The following is an 18,008-nucleotide window of genomic DNA, read 5'->3' as shown; positions in this document are numbered from 1 at the left end:
TTCTGTTTTCTCCTTCTCTTTCCCTAATTATACCAAGTACTTTGGCTGCCAAGTAGAAAAGTCAGTAGAGATATCTGGCTTTCAGAATACTTAAAAGATATAAAAGAACCATTTGCTTATGAAAAAAAAAACATGATAGTTAAGGCATTTGTTCAAGCATTTCTTAAAATATTTATTCTACCCCATAACTAGAAGACAGCTTGAAAGAGAAAAGGGGTACCTTCCTTTATGTGCTTGAAGCAAATTTCATTTTCTCCTTCCTTGATGTAGGGAACAAAAAACAAAATACCACCTTATATTTGTACCACACTTTTTATCTTGAAAAGTATTTTTCTTTTTAGATGACTCTATACCATATTTCTCCCTCTTCCTACCTTAATTTTTGCTGCCAAAACAGTTTTGGAAACTCCTGTACAACCCCAGGGGAACAGAATTGGTAAACGACTAGTAACTCTCTTTTAACACTTGATTTTTACTATTACCAGTTGATACCTTATCCCTGACAGGAAACACTGTATATTCTGTTGAATAGTTTCATTCTTCTACATGCGTGGCCTAAGTCAAAAATCCTTGGAAAGGGAAAAGGTGGGAGGTTTTGCTTCATTAAGAATGAAACAAAGGGCAGCTAGGTGGCAAGGTAGAGCATCGGCCCTGAAGTCAGAAGGACCCGAGTTCAAATCTGGCATCAGACCAAACACTTGACACTTAACTAGCTGTGTGACCCTGGGCAAGTCACTTAACCCCAATTGCCTTAAAAAAAAACCAAACTAGCTCCAAGAAAGTGGGATGAAAAGACATGAGCACTGGGTGAAACTCGAGGGACCTGGCCCAGATCCTGGTCCCTGTGCTGTCCTGTACCCTTTTCTCTCACTTTGGGCAAATCATGATCTCTATATACCTCTTCATCTTCAAAATGAGCGGACTGAACTTAGACAATAGATACCTAAAGATTTTCATAGTCTCCAAGGCTATGAAGATCCATCCTGATGGAGGCATTAGGATTTTTCTCAGTAGAGGCCTTGCTTGCAACTTGTAGAGAAAAACAGGTATAGCAGTGGCAATGTTCCAGCCCAGTACATGTAAATGGATTTGTCCTTGTTAATGTTTACATAATACATATATGCATATAACATACACATAAATAATATAGACAATATCCCAGTACCCTGAAAATGAAGAAAATGTGCTGACACAAATAAGGAATGTAGGTAGAGGTTAGGTCTTTGTAAGAACTATTTTGGTAGCTGATTAAATTCAGTTTGATAACCGTGACCATTTTCATTTTTTCAAACTGTTTTGGGTGGATGACAGGTTAATAAAGAATAATATATATAAAAATGTCTTTCAGTTTTTTTCTTGAAATGTTCTTACACATTTATATTAAAAGTGTATCTCTGTCTCTTCATTTAGTGAATGCTAGAGAGATGGACCAATGAGAGAAAGAAATGAGGACTGAGTGAAAATCTAAGGGTAAGTAACTTTAATCTCACCCACACACACAATTTCTAAGGTTTCTAACAACTTTGCAGTCCAAGTCTTCTCAAAGTATAAGGTGGAACAGAGAACATAATAGGTATTATCATGCTTCAAATGAAAACTATAAATTTAGATTTGATTTTTGCCATTGTAATAAAAGAATGCTTTGTTAAAAGTTTCAGAATAATCCAAGTGAGAAGCAAGGTTCTGAGTCCTAGAAACACTATCATTAACTTGCTATAGTAATCCAAAAGATAAAAGTAGATGAAATGTGCTGTTGTAGTAAAATATTAAGCTGTATTCAGAAACCTAGAAAGTCACTAATGTACAATCCTAATTTTAAGAAGGCAAAAAGTTCATACTTTAAAGAATTTCCAAGCATCCAGACACTTAATTTTGTTATTTATTTCACCCATATAACACTAACAAATTCTAGATCGTGTTATACTAGCAGAAAGGTTTGACGTTTACAGTACAGAGAATGAAATGTTAAACACTTCTATACACTGCAGATATTTTTTAAATAAAATTTCCATTTTTTTCAAGTGTCCCTGTTAAATGTTTCTACAGCTGATCAACTTTGCTCATAGTCCGTGATTTCAAGGAAGGCTTTAAGTTGTTCCTTAGCCTTCTGACCTAGATTAAGAGTTGCTGGTTTTGGTGCTGATTTGTTTTCTTTCAGGATCAAGGTGGGTGCTTTCAAACAAAATCTTGTTTTTTATTCCTTCCTGGAAGATTCTTTGCTGGATTCTTTGCTTTGCATAATTATATCTACAAGGAAACCTTTAAGAAAGATTAATCAAATTCTTATTGAAGTAGTGATAATTTATAACATAGTTACTATTTCTTTTCCTAATTGTGTACAAGACTGAAAAATGTGTTTGGAGATCACTACTACCACATAATCAAAATACTGACTTAAAGTAAAATCCTAATCAAATATTTGGGACTGAAAGGGTAGTTTTTGTATGACAGTACTAATAAACACATGTTCTTTTTAACAGTTTAACTGATAGCAAATTTTTAGATACTCATCATGAATTTAAAAAAAAAATTGTTCGAGGCTACCCAACATTCACAAAGTGTTTCCAAACTTTCACTTTTCACTATTATTAAAAATACTCAATAATTTATTTAGTATTTAATATTTTCTTTTCCCCAATTACATGTAAAAACAATTTTTAATGTTTGTTTTTAAAACATTTTGAATTCCAAATTCTCTCCCTTTTTCCTTCCTTCCCTTCCCTCCTCATTGAGAAGGCAAGCAATTTGCCTTTATTATAGGTATATGTGCATATAACAATTTTCAAGCACAAAATAGGCTTAATTTTTCTTCTGCAGCTTTTTGTGGATCCTGCCACCAGTCTCCTGTCCTACGTTTGGGGATCCCCACAGCACATACTCTTTCCAGTATATGGTAATATACTCTGCTAAAACCTTTCTTGTGGCAGATATTTAAGAGTTTGGTACAGCTGGGATCTTATATCAGACTTTGCCAATAGGTGCCAGATACTGATATACTATAGATTGCATATTTTATACATCAAGAATACCAGTTTCAAAAAATTAATCAATTCCTTATTTTGTTAAACTTGTATTTAAAATTCCATATCAGTTTATTAAAAATTCAGTTAAAATATGTAAATAACCAAAATAAGTTAGTTTGCATTTTTTCCTGTGAGGAAAAAAAATTACATAGGTAACAAGGACAGATTTTAAAACTTTTGCATTCTTTATTATAGATGGATGACACAGAGTAGCTTAGATTTCATTTAAGAAATGTTGGACATCTCTGATGCATATAGGTTTGTTCAGAAAATAAGCATACATACCAGCATCCTAAAGTTCCCAAAATAAATACTCCTACTGCAATGTCACAAGATCTTCTAACTCTACCTATTAAATAAACATCACCCAGATGTTAGTTTTAATCTCTGAAACTATTGCAACTAGAAAAACATTTTCATATGGATATATACAATTTATTAAGTGCAAATACTCACTAGTAAATAAAAAATGTCCAAAGCCAGCTATAACAGATCCTAATGAGCCGTAGAGTACAGAGTCTCGTGCACAGGGTACATTTTGGACATCCAAGATCCCTAGAAGCTTAAAGGGCTAGCATTAAAGGAAAAGAAAATAAGTCTCGTTTGAACAAAAGAAAATATTTTCTATTTCAGATTTATTCACATTTTGAATTTCAACATTCCCAACCTCCAGAAGTGTCCCTTTTAAAAAAATCAACGACCATTATGTTTAACTTGCTTTTGCTAACGAAAGCCAACAATATTCCATTATCTATAAATATTGGAGCCATTAACCTAAGGCATACAGTGTGTGACATTGTATGAGTAGACAATGAGTTTTTACTGAATACTTAATTTCTGATAATTTGATGGTGAAAGTCTTGTTCAGATAAATTTGTTAAGTGATGTACCAGCCTGCTAATTAGGGGATTTTTAAATACTTAAAGAAAAAAAAAAGATTGTGTATACATACACACACAGATTTATCTGGGGAGTAGGCTAGTTGAGTTAGGCAATCCTGAAAATAGAAAGGTAGTGTTGAATCTAGCAAGTAGTTTAGGTTTGGGACAAATTTTGTGCACATATGTGTGCACACATACATACAGTCCCCCATACCCACTGGATCCTGTGTAAAGGAAATCTATTTGGAACCAAAACTGCTAATAAGATTAGAACATTGAGTCTTATGCTTTATTTGTGGCAAAATAACATCTGCTTTCAATTCTATAATGACAATATTCTCTACAGCTTTTATTAATTCAGTCTACATATGTCATTTGTAACAAAATAAACCTCAGGTATGGTGTTTACTTTAGGCATAGCCCACCTCGTGTGCCTTTTATTCTTTTGCTGTATACTAAGGTTTATTACTTAATCAAGTTTTTAGTAGATGAATTTCCAGTCACAAATAGAAGCAACAGTTCTTGGGAACTTTAGGAAAATAAATCATCATAAGGCCATAGACTGGTTTTTTGTTGGGAAGAAAAGTTAATACTTTTTAAAGAGGAAATGGGTATTAGAAGTTAATAAAAATTGTGGTAAGTAGAAGGATCACTGGCGTAGGAGTCAGGAGATGTGGACTGTAAATCCTGCTCTGCCAATAACAAGCTATGCACACTTTGGGAAGTCAGTGAATTATCTTAGGCCTCAACTTTATAAAAACATCTGTAAAATGGAAAGGTTCAGATTAAATGATCTTAAGGTCCCTTTCAGCTTATTAAAATAATCTACAAAAGTAGCTTTTTCTAAAGTTTTTCTCATAGTATCACTTAACCTGACATACACCATATGCCCATATAACAGATTATAGTAAGGAGAGTAGTAAAGGTCCCTGATATTCTGGTGTAGTTTCCTTTACCAATGCAGATTACAACCCTTCCATGCTTTTGAAATGGTATTATGAGCTGTTTTATCTTGTTAAATTAATTTTTAAAATAGGATTTTTAGAACTGAGAAAGTGACTTGTATCTACTACATAAAAGATGGTTGGCCACAGAGAAGAATAAAAACAAATACAAGCTATGATAGCTTCAAAGCACACAATATGAGAGTTTTAGGATATTCAGTACAAGAAGTATTTGCCGTGCTCAGTGAGCTTAAAATTTGTTTTGGTGACAGAGTACATAGAATAAATAGTAGCTATCGTTATGGACCAGAATAGTTTGGGGGAACTCCCTAAGACCCTAGAATGTAGATAACGTTTAAATAAATTTTTAAAGGATAACATTTTATTTTAGTCCAGTTTGATTCTACTCTCGACTTTTAAGCAGCTGATTTTTGTCAACCTTTTAATACTGAAAAGCATTTTTCTCTTTCCTAAACAGAAGAATAAAGCTGACTGCTATTCCTGAAAGAGTCTCAGGTTAGTTGTCATGACTATTTGTGTAAACAGGAATGTCTGGTTATCCTAACTGTGAGATAACTCTAGGAAGAAAATTAAGAAAAGAACCAGACCAGTGAGGTGCAGGCTTCCCAGAAAGATTCACAGAATTCTACAGGGATAATCTGGCCCAAGTTCCTTTTGTTCCTTTATAGATCAGACAAAGGGCCTGAGAAGTTGTGGGACTTTTCCAATACTACACAATTCATTATTAGCAGAGGCAGAACTGCTAACCTGATAACTAAGATTATTATTCCTGCAAATGCTATTTCTTCCCCAAAGAGTCTTTTAAGGAATTTTACTGAGTCCTTCACTGTGGAATGGAATACTGATTTAAAATCTCATCTGTAGAATTTTTCTTATTTCTGTTGTGAGAATCAAATGAGATTATGCAGGTGAAGTGCTATATGAATAAATTCTTGCCATTTTACAGATGAGGAAATTGAGGCTCACAGATCATAAATTTTAAGCTGAACGGGACCTTAGAAGTCATTTAGTCAAATATTTATTTGATGAAGAAAAGTCAAGTCTCAGCAGGGAAGTGAATTGCTTATGGTCACAATTGCTTATGGTTATCTATGGATAGTAAATGGCAGCACTGAATCCAGGTCCTGACTCCAAATCTAGGGTTCTTGGCACTGCACTCCCCCACTAATTGGATGTGCCCTCACTAGCTTTGTTCAGACAGGTAGTGAGTGTGGCAAAACCACAGTAACATCCAGGAAAATTGAGTTGTATTAGGAGTAAAACAGTAATGTAAAGGAGACTGAAGACAGTAAAGTGAAAAATAGATACTAAGTCAAGATTAGTGAGAGTTTAGAAGTATTTTATGAAAACTCCTTGCAGTGTATCCCCCTTGCTCCTGCTCTGTAGACCTGATAGAGCACAAGCTACACATCGAGTGCCTTAAATTTATTAAATACCCTTAGTTAACTGTCTCTGGGCATGAGCTTCTTTATGTGTAAAATGAGAGTGGTAGATGACCTGTAGTCCCTCCAGCTCTAAGGAGCACGAGTAGTGATTCTAAGTTATATGTGCAGTTGTCAAGAGCTCTTTGGGAATCACACAGCCTGGTTTCCATCTCTGGATCATCTCTACATGGGTTACTATGGGCATGTTATTTCACCTGAGCCTCAGTTTCTCCATATGTAAAATGTGAATAGGTAAGGCAACATAACCCTGGAAAATCTGAACTCAAGTCTTACCTCTCACAAATACTGGCTCTTAACATGGGCACGTGGGCAAGTCACCTATCCTCTAAGTTATAGAACAGTTGCTGATTTCTGGAATTCCCTATACCAATGAAGACAAGTGTTTGGAAAAAAAAAAAAAGTCCTGAGTTGCTATTGTTATAAAGGACACTTTAGAGTGCTATAATTATGTTTATATGTGATGTGATTTTATAAATACACACACACACACACACACACATATATACACATATAAAAATAACTTGACACTTTTAATAGCTGTGTGACCCTGGGCAAGTAATTTAACCCCAATTGCCTAAAAAAAAAAAACTACATATTTATATATGTAGTGATATATGGGAAGTTGTTTGAAACAGTTACTCCAAATGTTCCATAAAAGTTGTGTTTAGAAAACTGAGGAGGCAAAAGTAATTTTAGAATACAAATAGTTTAGTATGATTTAAATCTTAAAGTTATTTGCATGTGATAAATGGTCCAGATTAAAATACAAAACCATCAAGTACCACATGAATTTCACTTAGCCACTTGAGAGCGCTTCTGGATGATTATTAGTTTTTTTTTTTTGTTTTTGTGTGTGTGTGTGGTTTTTTTTTTTTTTTGGCAGTTGGGGTTAAGTGACTTGCCCAAGATCACACAGCTAGTAAGTGTCAAGTGTTTGGTCTGAGGCCAAATTTGAACTCGGGTCGTCCTGACTTCAGGGCTGGTGCTCTATCCACTGTGCCACCTAGCTGTCCCTTGATTATTAGTTTTAAATCAAAGACTTACATCCTATGCTTGGGAGCAAGATAGTTAAGGATACCATGCAAGTAAGGACAAGAGACTGGGTAGGGGATTACCAGGAATGGGGAAGTGATGATGATAGCCTAAAAGGTTCTCTTGCCCAGTTGCTTAGTACCAGTTTTTAATTAGTAGCTACTTATGTGGATGGTGCTAAGCAGTAATGATTATCTTATTAAATTGTTTAAAGAAGTTTCTTTGGGTACAGGTGAGAAGAATAAAGTGCAGGTTAGGGACAGTGGAGCAGTCTTACCTGTCTTGGCATCCCTAATCTTTAAAATAAACTAAGAAAATTTTGTTGTCCTCCACCAAATCAGCTATATACTATATTTCCTCTTCGTATAATAGCAAGGTAAAAACTCTCTTTTAAGGGGTGCTATCAAGGATAGTTGTCCTAAAATTAGACCTAACAGCTGTGTTTTGGTTTGTAGGTGTACTTAATTACTCTTCCTGTGCATAAGGACTTAGCAGCCACACGGCAAAATAGCTGCATATGTCAATATAATACTGAGTTTGTTAGTGAAGAACTACCCAACCGAGATTTACTTTAAAATATCCTGACACGAGAAGGACTTCCTTAGAAACTTTTTATTTACAGACTATATTGGGCAGAACAAAAACTTAGTACGACAGAAAAAAAGGGTAGTCGATTTCAGTTTTGCTTGGATGGGGGTAAAAGAAGGGGAAATTAGGAATGGTTTTTTTTTTCCAAATTAGCCTTCAAAACTTCAAAAGCTTCACTTCCATAATCAACTGTTGGAATAGTATTTTGCACTTGAGACGAGAAGAAATCACAGTACCTCTGTACTCTGCCCTGGTCAGACTACATCTGGAGCCCTTCTATAAGTTTACTGATAAACTGGAGATCATCCAGGAGACACCAACTAAGATGGTGAAAGGCCTTTAAATTATGCCATGTGAGGTTCCCTTAAGGAACCAGGGATGTGTATCCTGGAAGACTAAGAGGAAGTAAATATTGTAGGTGCTTAATAAATGTTTGCTTATTGATTAATCAACTGATGTCATAACTATACTTAAGAATTATAAAAGCTGTAATGCTGAAGAATGAAGTCGACAAAGCAGTTACAACGTACTTACTATGTGGCCAGGTACTGGAAATGGAATTGAGATTTGTTCTCCTTGGCCCCAGAAGGCAGAATCAGAAGCAGGGTATGGGAGATGCAAAAAGGCAAATTACGACTTGATAGAGGGGAGAAGGGGGAAGATTCTTCAAACCTATCCATAAGGTAGCAGCAGCAAGGTGGCCCAAGTCCATAAACTGCTAGACTTGGGATCATTGTAAGACCAAAACTGGAATTCTTCCTCAGACTGACTAGCTAGAATCTCCTCGGTAAGTTACAACCTCTCAGCTTTAGTTTCCTCATCTGTAAAATGGGGATAATTATAGCACCTACCTCACAGTGTTGCTGTGAGGATCAGATGTTGTAAAGCCTGTGCAAATCTTAAAGCCTTACGTAAATGCTAGTGATTAAGTGAAATAGACTGGCTCAGGAGACAGTCTTCACAGGCTGAAACCACTGGTCAAGAATGTCATGGTTGGGCACTCTTTGAGAGCTGATTGGGATTAACTGGCCGAAATTATATATTTCTCTGACAAGCTGAGTATCTAGTATGAAGTGCAGGTGAACTAGAAGAAAGAGGCAGTTCTTGTTTTAAGGGTTCCAATTCAGTTGAAGATACCATAAAACCAGATGACTGGTTATATTTTACTGAGAAAGTTGAAGCTCTTTGTTTCTTCTCATCTCCCATCAGCCAGGTGTATTCTGCTATTCTGCCAATATCTTATTCAACCTGTCTCACATGAAGAGCTTCCCCTCTCCTTGGCAAACTCCCCTCCATGAATGAGTGATGCCATTCCATCCCATTATCTCCAGATTTCCCCCCTCCATCATCTGCACCCTATCTCCTTGTCTACTGACTGCTTCCCTATAGACTACAGAGCACTCCTGTGAGTGAAAACCTTTGAGGTTTTCATCAAAAACCTCACTTCATTCATCCATCCTTACTACTAGTTCTTGTCTCCTATCTCTTCTTTTGTAGCTAAACTCTTTGAGAATGCTATCTAGGATATGTATTTCCACTTCCTTTCTTCTCAATTCTATAGTCTGGATTCCAACTGAAGCACTCTCCCTAAAGTTACTAATGATCTCTTAATTGCCATATCTAATGGTCTTTTCCAAATGGTCATCCTTCTTGAGTTCTCTGCAGCCTCTGATGCTGACAATCACCTTCTCCAGCCCTCTTTTCTTTATTTCACTTGGTGATCTCATCATCTGATGATTGGCTCCCAAGTTTTCATTTATCTCTATGCTCATGATCTACTTAGCAGCTTACCTCTCTCTTAACCTCAGAATGCATTTCCAACTGCCTATAAGATATGTCCAACTTGATGTCCTGTAGACATCTTAAATATGACCAAAACTGAACTCGTCTAATACATATTTGGAAACGCATTCTGAGAGACTCATGACTGAGAGAATGGTGGTACTGCCCTCAATGGTAATAGGGAAGGCTGGACAGTGGGAGGGTTTTGGGGAAAAGATGAGTTCAGTTTTGGACATGCTTAAGATGTCAGCACATAAAAGTTGGACATACAGCAGCACCACCATTTTCCCAGTCATCCAGGCTTTCAGCCTAAGTCTCATCTTTGATACCTCTCTATCCAACCTGTTGCCAAATACTGTCAATTTTACCTTTATAACATCTGCTTCTCTCTTATACTGCTACCATGCTGGTGCAGGTCCCCACCACCTCACAACTGGACTGTTCCAACTACTGGTTGGTCTCCCTGTCACAAGTCTCTCACTCTAGTCCATCAAATTAATCTTGCTGTTCCTCAAACAAGACACCCCATCCCCAAACTCCAGGCATTTTCACTGGCTGTTCCTCATGCCTGGGATGCTTTCTTTCCTTGTCTTAGGTCCCAGCTTCGAAGTTTCAAGTCCCAGATAAAATTCCCTCTTCCATGAGAAGCCTTTCCTGATCCTCCTGAATATTAATGCCTTCCATTATTCAGTTTATTGTATGTGTATGTGTATATAAAGTGCTTATTTGCACTTAAGAGTCAGTTCTGCTATAATTTGATACCTGCATTCTCAAAAAGCAAATGCGTAAAAACCGCAGGATTTACGAGGGAAATGGGGTTAAGGCACAACACCCAAAAATTTTGTCAGTGACACATAAGAAAAAGGAACATAATAAATGGTAGCACAATTTTACATATGTTAAATGGCCAAGAAATACCTAAATAGCATTGGGTAGGCTGTAACTCTGAAGGGGGAATAGGGAGTGTCACCAGGCATTCAGCAACCCCTGCACCAGAGATACATAATAAACTTGGCATTTTACCTTAAAAAGATAAGAAGTTTGCTTGTGGAAATAGATGCTGGAAGGGTTGAAACTCATGAGTTATTGTGAAGTGGCAGTTTTCTGTATTCTCTCTATACACACATAATATGTATTATATATGCATATTGATCTATAATTAAGAATAGAGATTAGGGGGACTTGCCAATATTAGGTTTCAGCAGACTACTTAGTCATATTATCTGTTGGAAAATTCCTTTTTCTGACATAGCTACATGCTTTCTAGGATGCAGTGGTTTTCTTCTCATCCTTTCTCTTCATCCAGCTAGCCACTGGCCCAGTTGCTCTTCATAGGGCCCATACACCCCTCCTCTGAAACATTTTGTATCTCTTCTATAAGACAGTCATAAGGAAAACACCAAAAGTAGATCCACCTTGGCTGGAAAACTTTTTAGCCTAAAAAAAAAAAGTTTATGTTCCTGGAAGTAAATTAGTATGCTTCTCATTTCGGATTACAACTAATGGTTTATTTTACCGAGTCATCTCAGAATGTCAAAGTGACATAATCTACCCCCCCCAAAAAAAACAACAACAAAAAAGCACCTACCAGGTACAAAAACTAAGACTAGTATTTTTTTTTTTTAGCAAGACTAGTATTTTTGAGATGATATTTGCATTATTATTTAGATACATGAAGGCAGCACTTGGTATTTAATGAAGTTGAAAACAAAATTAACATTAAGTATAATCTATGTATTCTTCCCCACCCAGATGACTGGTTAGTGACTCACATCACATCCACATGTGTTTGCCTACCTTTTGAAGCCCTCTAAGATGTAGTTCTAACTGCTTATGCAACCTTATATCCTTGTTCTGCCCCTTATAGGCTAGACCCTCCAATCCAGGTAACAGAAATATAATCTTTCATCTCCAAATCTTTCTTGGTTCCAGCTGGAATATTCTCAATCCTCTCTACCTGTCTTTGTAATGTTCAGTTCAGCCTACTCCTCCAAGCCTTCTCTGTATACTACAAAACTGATCTCTCCCTCAGGATTATAGATTTAGTGCACAAAGGGACCTTTGGGGTCATCCGGCCATTAATTTGACAGATAAGGAAACTGAAATCTACAAACATTTAAGTGACGTACCTAAGGTTACACAGCTAATAAATGGCAGAACTAAAATACTTTGAGCCCTTTTTATATCTAGTAAGGATCTTATAGCATTGTTTCCTCTCTCCAACTATATTAGAAACTGTCATACATATTAATATTTACATATGTATCAGTCCTGCAATCCCTCAGTGCCCAACATAGAATGTGACATAACTGTAGTAGGCATTTTATTCACCAAATAAGCTATATTAAGCACTTACTATGTGACAGGCATTATGTGCTAATGATATACAAAGACAAAATAGTTTCTGTTCTCAAGGAGTTTTATATATTGGAGGGAAACAACATACAGAAAAATAAATTCTAGATATATGCAAAGTAATTTCCAGGAGAAGAGCACTAACTACTGTATGCAAACAGAAAAAGTACCTTTTGAGCTAAGCCTTGTCTGAAGGTAAGGATTCTAAAAGGCAGAGGTGAGGAAGGACCCCAGTCCAGAGGATCAGTGCCTGTATAAAGGAATGGCAATAGCAGATAGAATGTTGTGTACAGAGAATAGGCAGTAGGCCAATTTGGCTCAGTAAAACCTTGTTAATTGATGTGCCTTAGTGGTAAGGTATCTAACCCAACCTGATATGCCAGGCAGCAGAATAACTGCCTTTGCTATCATATCCTGGCAGACCAACTTTCAGGCAAATTGGGTACATATAGGTGAAAGATATGAAGAGGTGACCAGACAATCCTAACACAGGCCAAGGTGTCTTTCTTACATTGTCCACTAAGTTGTAAACTGTCTTCCTTCCACTTTCTCCTTGTATCAGTAATTAAAAATTGGTAGCCTTCAAGGAAGTTTTAAGTGACAAGCTGACAAAAAGTTTTTGGTTAATTAAAAAGGGAATTCTATATGACTTTTACTGAGAAGCTGGTCTTAGATTTAAGTAAACCAAAACTGTATTTATGAAGGGGTAGCTTTACAATTTCCTAATTTGTCCACATGCAACAAACATTTCAGTGCAGTCAGATACAAATTCCAATTGGTAGTAGCCTGCCATCTATCTCTAGGTAAGACAGAAGAAAATCTAAGGCCCGTGAACTATTTCAACATTTTGATAACTATTTCAATGCAAATGGTTTTCTTCAAAATCCTATGTATTTTATGTATTTAAAAACATTTAAGAATAAAGGTTGATAACCCCTGCCCTAGGGTCAGCTAGGTGGCATAGCAGATAGGATGCTAAGGAAAACCCAAGATCACATCTTGCCTCATAGCCTTATTGGTTGGACATGTCATTTAACCTAACTCAACCTGAGTTAACTCATCTGTAAACCCTCACAAGGTTGTTGTGAGGATACAGTGAGATGCTTGTTTGCTTTGCAAACCTTTAAGTGCTATATAAAATGTTAGTCTTACTAAGGCACACCCCTTCACCTGCACAAGCGACCCCACTCCATCCTTGTTTTCCAACTGATTGACTCCTCCAGTCTTACATGTTGCTGCCACATACTGTTCAATCTAGTGCCCTTCTGGCTGTTATTCCAATGAGATACTCATCTCAAAGCTCCAGGAACTTTCTCTGGCTGTCTCTCAAACCTGGAATGCTCTCCCTCATCTCTGCCTACTGGCTTCCCTCAAGTCCCCATTGAAATCTAATCTTACACAGAAAATCTTTTCCAAACTCTCAATTTCAGTTCCTTTCCCTTTTAATTATTTCCTATTTTTCCTGTATATGGCTTCTTGTACATTTTGGTTTGCTTGTCTTTCCCGTTCAATTGTGAACTCCTTGAGGGTAGGGGCTTTTTGGCCTCTTTTTGTATCCCCAGCACTTAGCACAGTTCCTGGCACAAAGTAGGGGATAATAAATGTTTACTGACTTATTATATTCCAAATAAATTTATAGGTTTTGTCCTCATTGCAGATAGAAAACAGTTGGTCAAATTTTTTTGTATACCAACCTGTTTATTATAGCAGGACATGAGATAAAGTCATAGCTCATAAGTCATCTGATCTTTCTTCTGTGGAGACTCTGGATCTGCTTAAATCAGATTGTAGATTGTGGCTAATTTAAAGCAAGGCTAATAATCTGTAATTCAGTAGCACTATTTTCAGCATACATGTGGTATTTTTAAAGATTTTAAACAAACAAATAGAAAATAACAGGGGTCCCAATAATAGGTTGTATTGAATTCTATTTATAATGCCTAGCTGTTTATTTAATATTTAACATTTCCCTGGTCTCTTTAGTAACTACAACCTTATGAAGAAAAAATGTGGTTATTTTATGAGAAGAGTTTATTAATATTTTTAAGTGAAAAGTGACCTAAATCATCCTTAGACATGACCAAATCATGCTATGCAGCAATTTACTGCATATAGCAAGTAACATATAGTAGAAGGGCAAAAAAAACAACAAAAAACCCAACCTTATTTCTACATGTAAATTACAATTTGACTATATTATTTTGCCAGAATAAAGACACTCTAGTGATATTCATAAGTCCCATCCACACAATCTATTGCAAAGCATCCATACTGGGCCACTTGCCACTCCTCCCATAAAAGTCTCTCTCCATGCCTTTTGCACTGGCTGTCCACCAAATTCTGGAATTGTATCCCTCTTCACTTCTGACTGCTGGAATCCCTGGTTTCCTTCAAGACTCATGAGGCTCATGCATCACTTACTGCAGGAAGGCTTTCCTGGTCCCCTTGCGTGATCCCCAATGCCTTCTCCAAACTGACCTCATATCTGAATTGTATACATACATGTTTGTCATATAAGAATGTAAATTTCTTGGGAGCAGGAACCCTTTCACAATTTTGTGTCCAAGTGGATAGGACAGTATGTGGAACTTAGCAGGTGTTTAATAAATGCTGGTTGATGGAATGAACTATGAAATCTGCCTCTTTTTGATTGTGGGGAGGGGGGAGTTTGAGGAAACAGTCCTGATGCATGAAAATAGAGCATAACTCTGGAACTGGGAAAAAACTTAAAATATTCTGAAATTATGTATAAAGGAAATGATTTTTAAATTAAATCACATATTATTTAAGTATATCTGAGATAATGCCCTGGCAGAAGGGGGTGATTTGTATAAACATAAGTATAAAAAGTAGTTAAAAAGGTAATTATTTCTTACTACTATACTATCATCTGCTTTTCAGCTCTGCGTTTCAGAAACTTGATTTTAACAGTGGTGATCACAGAGCCAGGAACCGAATCACAATGACAGACATCTTGTAGGATAAATGGTACCAGTTTATTTGCACAAAGTTTTCCTGGTATATATATTAAAGCAAATTACAGATCAGAAATAAGCAGGTTAACTGTTGACTCAGTCAAGGTCATACGGTGTCCACTACAAAACTGGAACTGGAATTTCAAATTTCAAAATCACCATGTTACCAAGTTACTGAGCTTTCGAAGTATACAAGCTTCCATCAAGAATGCCACATTTTAAATAATATTTAAAATTCTGAGCACATAAAATCTGGTCAAACATTAAAAATAAAAGTACCAATTATATATTAGGGATTTCATTTTTAAGCTTAATATAAAATAAAAATAACTGACCTTATTCTTAGTCAAATTTTGATTAAAATGTACAAAACATGCTCTTTCAGTATCATGTACTTTAAAGTACTAAGGATATTTCTAATATCAGTATTCTAATATCTGTTTTCCTGACTACTCCTCAACCAAATAAAAAACAAGGAAATCTCCATTTTAAAAAATCTACAGATAACAACACTGGATAATGGTCATGAATGACCATAGCAGATTACTCTTAAGATTCAGCATGACCATTGTGATAATAACCTAATGCAATTAGTATTGCCCCACATAGAGAGAGAGAGAGAGAGAGAGAGAGAGAGAGAGAGAGAGAGAGAGAGAGAGAGAGAGAGAGAGAGTCTGTACTTAGACGTCTCCTTTCAAAAAAATTACTCAATTTTGACAAAGGAAAAGCATGCTTACTATACTCAGAACTTGCTATTTCCTCAGTTTGTCTCAGAGTCTAATTATCTTTCCAATGTAGTACTACTAACAGTCCCTACAATATGTCTTGGACAATTTCCATAAAATGTAACCTTCCCAGATAATTCCTGTGGCTGTATGTGAATCAAAATCACCATGTTACCAACTTCTAATTCATTCAACAAATATAAAAAATACGGATTCTTTTGGCTTTTAAAGCCCTTCACCTCTGGTTCCAGCCTTTTGTCTGCCCTATTCTGATCCGCCCTACTTGTTCTGCAGAATTTTCGATCTCCACCACCCCGTTCGAGCAGCTCATCATACATACTTGCCAGTGTTCTCCCTTATTTACTTGCCACTTGGAACTCCTAAATAAAGTGCCACTTTCTACAAGATCACTTTCTTAATTCCTACTTATTAGTGCCTGCCTCCAAGATTGTATCTTCTCTCTACAGTGGAGGGTTGTTTTTGAGTTATCAGTGCTTTGCACATAGTTGATATTTCCTAAACTCTGGATGGATTAAATATAATTTTATTATGGCAGGTAGATACTGCACGTAGTTTTGTGTGGTTATTGAGAGCTGGCCTTCAAACTAGTAAAATTTGGTTCGAGGTTTTGTTTGTGAAACATTTCACTGGCTGTGTGACCCTAATCTTGTCATTTTAGGCCTAGTGGTGTCAAACTCAAATAGAAATGGGGTCCACTAAAATAGAAGACCCCTATCTTTATATATTGACTTAGAAAAAACACATGTTAATATTATCTATGTTCTACTGTATTTTTATTTTAAATGGACCACACTGTTGCTGATCTGCAGTGGTGGAGGGAGTTTTCTCACGGGGAAGGAAAAAGATCCAGCTTTATCCCAAGTGAAATCACCTGCCCGGTCCCTATCGCTATGTGAGCACAATGTCACAGCAGCAGATACACTAATAAAGAAACTGTAACGACTCATTTCTCCTTTCCTAACACCCCAACTTCTGTAAAAACAATGCTCCATGTGCCTGTGGCGAGGCAGCGTGCCCATCATGCAGTTTTCACCGTTTTGATTAGAATATCATTCAGGTCGGTCTTAACTCTTGCCAAACAACTGTGATTCGAGTGTCTTAAAATGGAGAGAAAAATTGAGCCAAAGAATGGCTAGAACCCTGTGAGCTCATGCAGAGTAGCACCATGACCTAGCTTCTCGCGTGCTCCCGGCGGCCGGCCGACCCCTGACCCCAGGCGTTTCACTTTCCCCTGCAATGCTGCCGCCCTTCCCCCCACCTTGGCCGTGAGGCTCCAAGCATGGGCCTGGGGACCATCGAAGCGACAGCTGGTGTGGGCTCAGGAGGCCCAGGGCCGGCGCTTGGGCTCCCCCTTCCGCTCGGTCCGCCCTTCCCGTTACCTTCCCCTTCCCGGGTTCCCCGGCCTCGGTCTCAGTTCCCATGATGACGAGCTCGTGCCGCACGCCCTTCACTCACTGCCACCGAGACGAACGGGAAGTGGTGCCTAGAGCGGACGCTCTCGCGCTCCCCCGCGAGCTCACTCTCTGGGTCCGCCCCGGCTCGCCCTTTCCTGCCCCCCCGCCTCCCTCCGCCCCTGCCAACACCACGTCCGCCATTTTGGAAGCTGCACTATCACACTGAAGTGCTCCTCGAAGTAGCCGTCTTGGCGACAGACAACTCCTTTGTTCGTTGAAATGGGCTACACCATCTCTTAGGGCGCTCCCTAAGTCCGCCTCCCCTCTCTACACGACGGGGCCGGCGGAAGAGTGGATATAGGTCCTGAAGCTACCGCGCCACTAGCGTCCCGAGGGAGGCAGGCGGAGGAGAAGCCGCACAGGCTACCACAGTTCCCTCTCTTTCCTCCCCAACAGTCGTGCGCTCGTGCGCGCGTATGCGCGTGCCAGAGGAATGTGGGGGTGGTTAGAGGGAGCGCGCGCGCGGGGCGGGAAAAGCGGCGAGCAGGGCCAGGGATAGTTGGAACGGGGGAGGGACGAGATAATGGCGCATTGTCCTCTGCGGCCCGATCTGCGTCTTCTCTGTCCGTTGCAGCCAGGGACGGTTTACAGCCCCCCCGTTACGTCACCAGCCGCCTGGGGTTTTCTGGGGCCACCTTGAGAAGCCCTCCTCGGGCCTCCTTTGCCCCCAACGCCTCCTCCCTCGCTGCTCCCCCGGGGCGGATTAAACCCCAAACGGCGGAGAAACCTTTCCCCTCAAAGCCCCATAGACTCCCCGCCTTC

General features: G+C 38.2%; 1 protein-coding gene across 2 annotated transcripts; it reads right to left on the bottom strand.

Moving 5' to 3' along the window:
• Positions 1 to 1,862: 1,862 nt before the first annotated feature.
• LOC114049566 (cytochrome c oxidase assembly protein COX20, mitochondrial-like) lies at positions 1,863 to 17,279 on the bottom strand. Of its 2 annotated transcripts, none has more exons than XM_027870811.1 (4): positions 17,172 to 17,279; positions 3,480 to 3,594; positions 3,309 to 3,372; positions 1,863 to 2,259 (listed from the first exon to the last, which is right to left on the bottom strand). In XM_027870811.1, exons 1-4 carry the CDS (start codon positions 17,211 to 17,213, stop codon positions 2,118 to 2,120), a joined length of 363 nt encoding a protein of 120 aa, XP_027726612.1. In that variant the 5' UTR covers positions 17,214 to 17,279; the 3' UTR covers positions 1,863 to 2,117. The 2 variants fall into 2 exon arrangements, with proteins under 2 accessions (XP_027726612.1, XP_027726613.1); XM_027870812.1 differs by lacking the exon at positions 17,172 to 17,279 and adding an exon at positions 13,766 to 14,713.
• Positions 17,280 to 18,008: the final 729 nt, after the last annotated feature.

This window comes from Vombatus ursinus, unplaced genomic scaffold (genome assembly GCF_900497805.2).
Source record: "Vombatus ursinus unplaced genomic scaffold, bare-nosed wombat genome assembly UNPS02014798.1, whole genome shotgun sequence".
Classification (NCBI taxonomy): Eukaryota; Metazoa; Chordata; class Mammalia; order Diprotodontia; family Vombatidae; genus Vombatus; species Vombatus ursinus.
Note: the sequence above shows the minus strand (reverse complement) of the source record. Positions and strands in the feature narration are given on the sequence as shown.

Bases quoted from the DNA above. Each gene is read 5' to 3' on its own strand.
- LOC114049566 (XM_027870811.1), bottom strand. From the start codon at position 17,213: ATGGGAACTGAGACCGAGGCCGGGGAACCCGGGAAGGGGAAG. The intron at 3,373-3,479 runs GTGAGTATTTGC...TTTATTTAATAG, and splicing joins TGGACATTTTTTATTTACTA to GTAGAGTTAGAAGATCTTGT. The intron at 2,260-3,308 runs GTATGTATGCTT...TCTTTCTTAAAG, and splicing joins TTGGGAACTTTAGGATGCTG to GTTTCCTTGTAGATATAATT.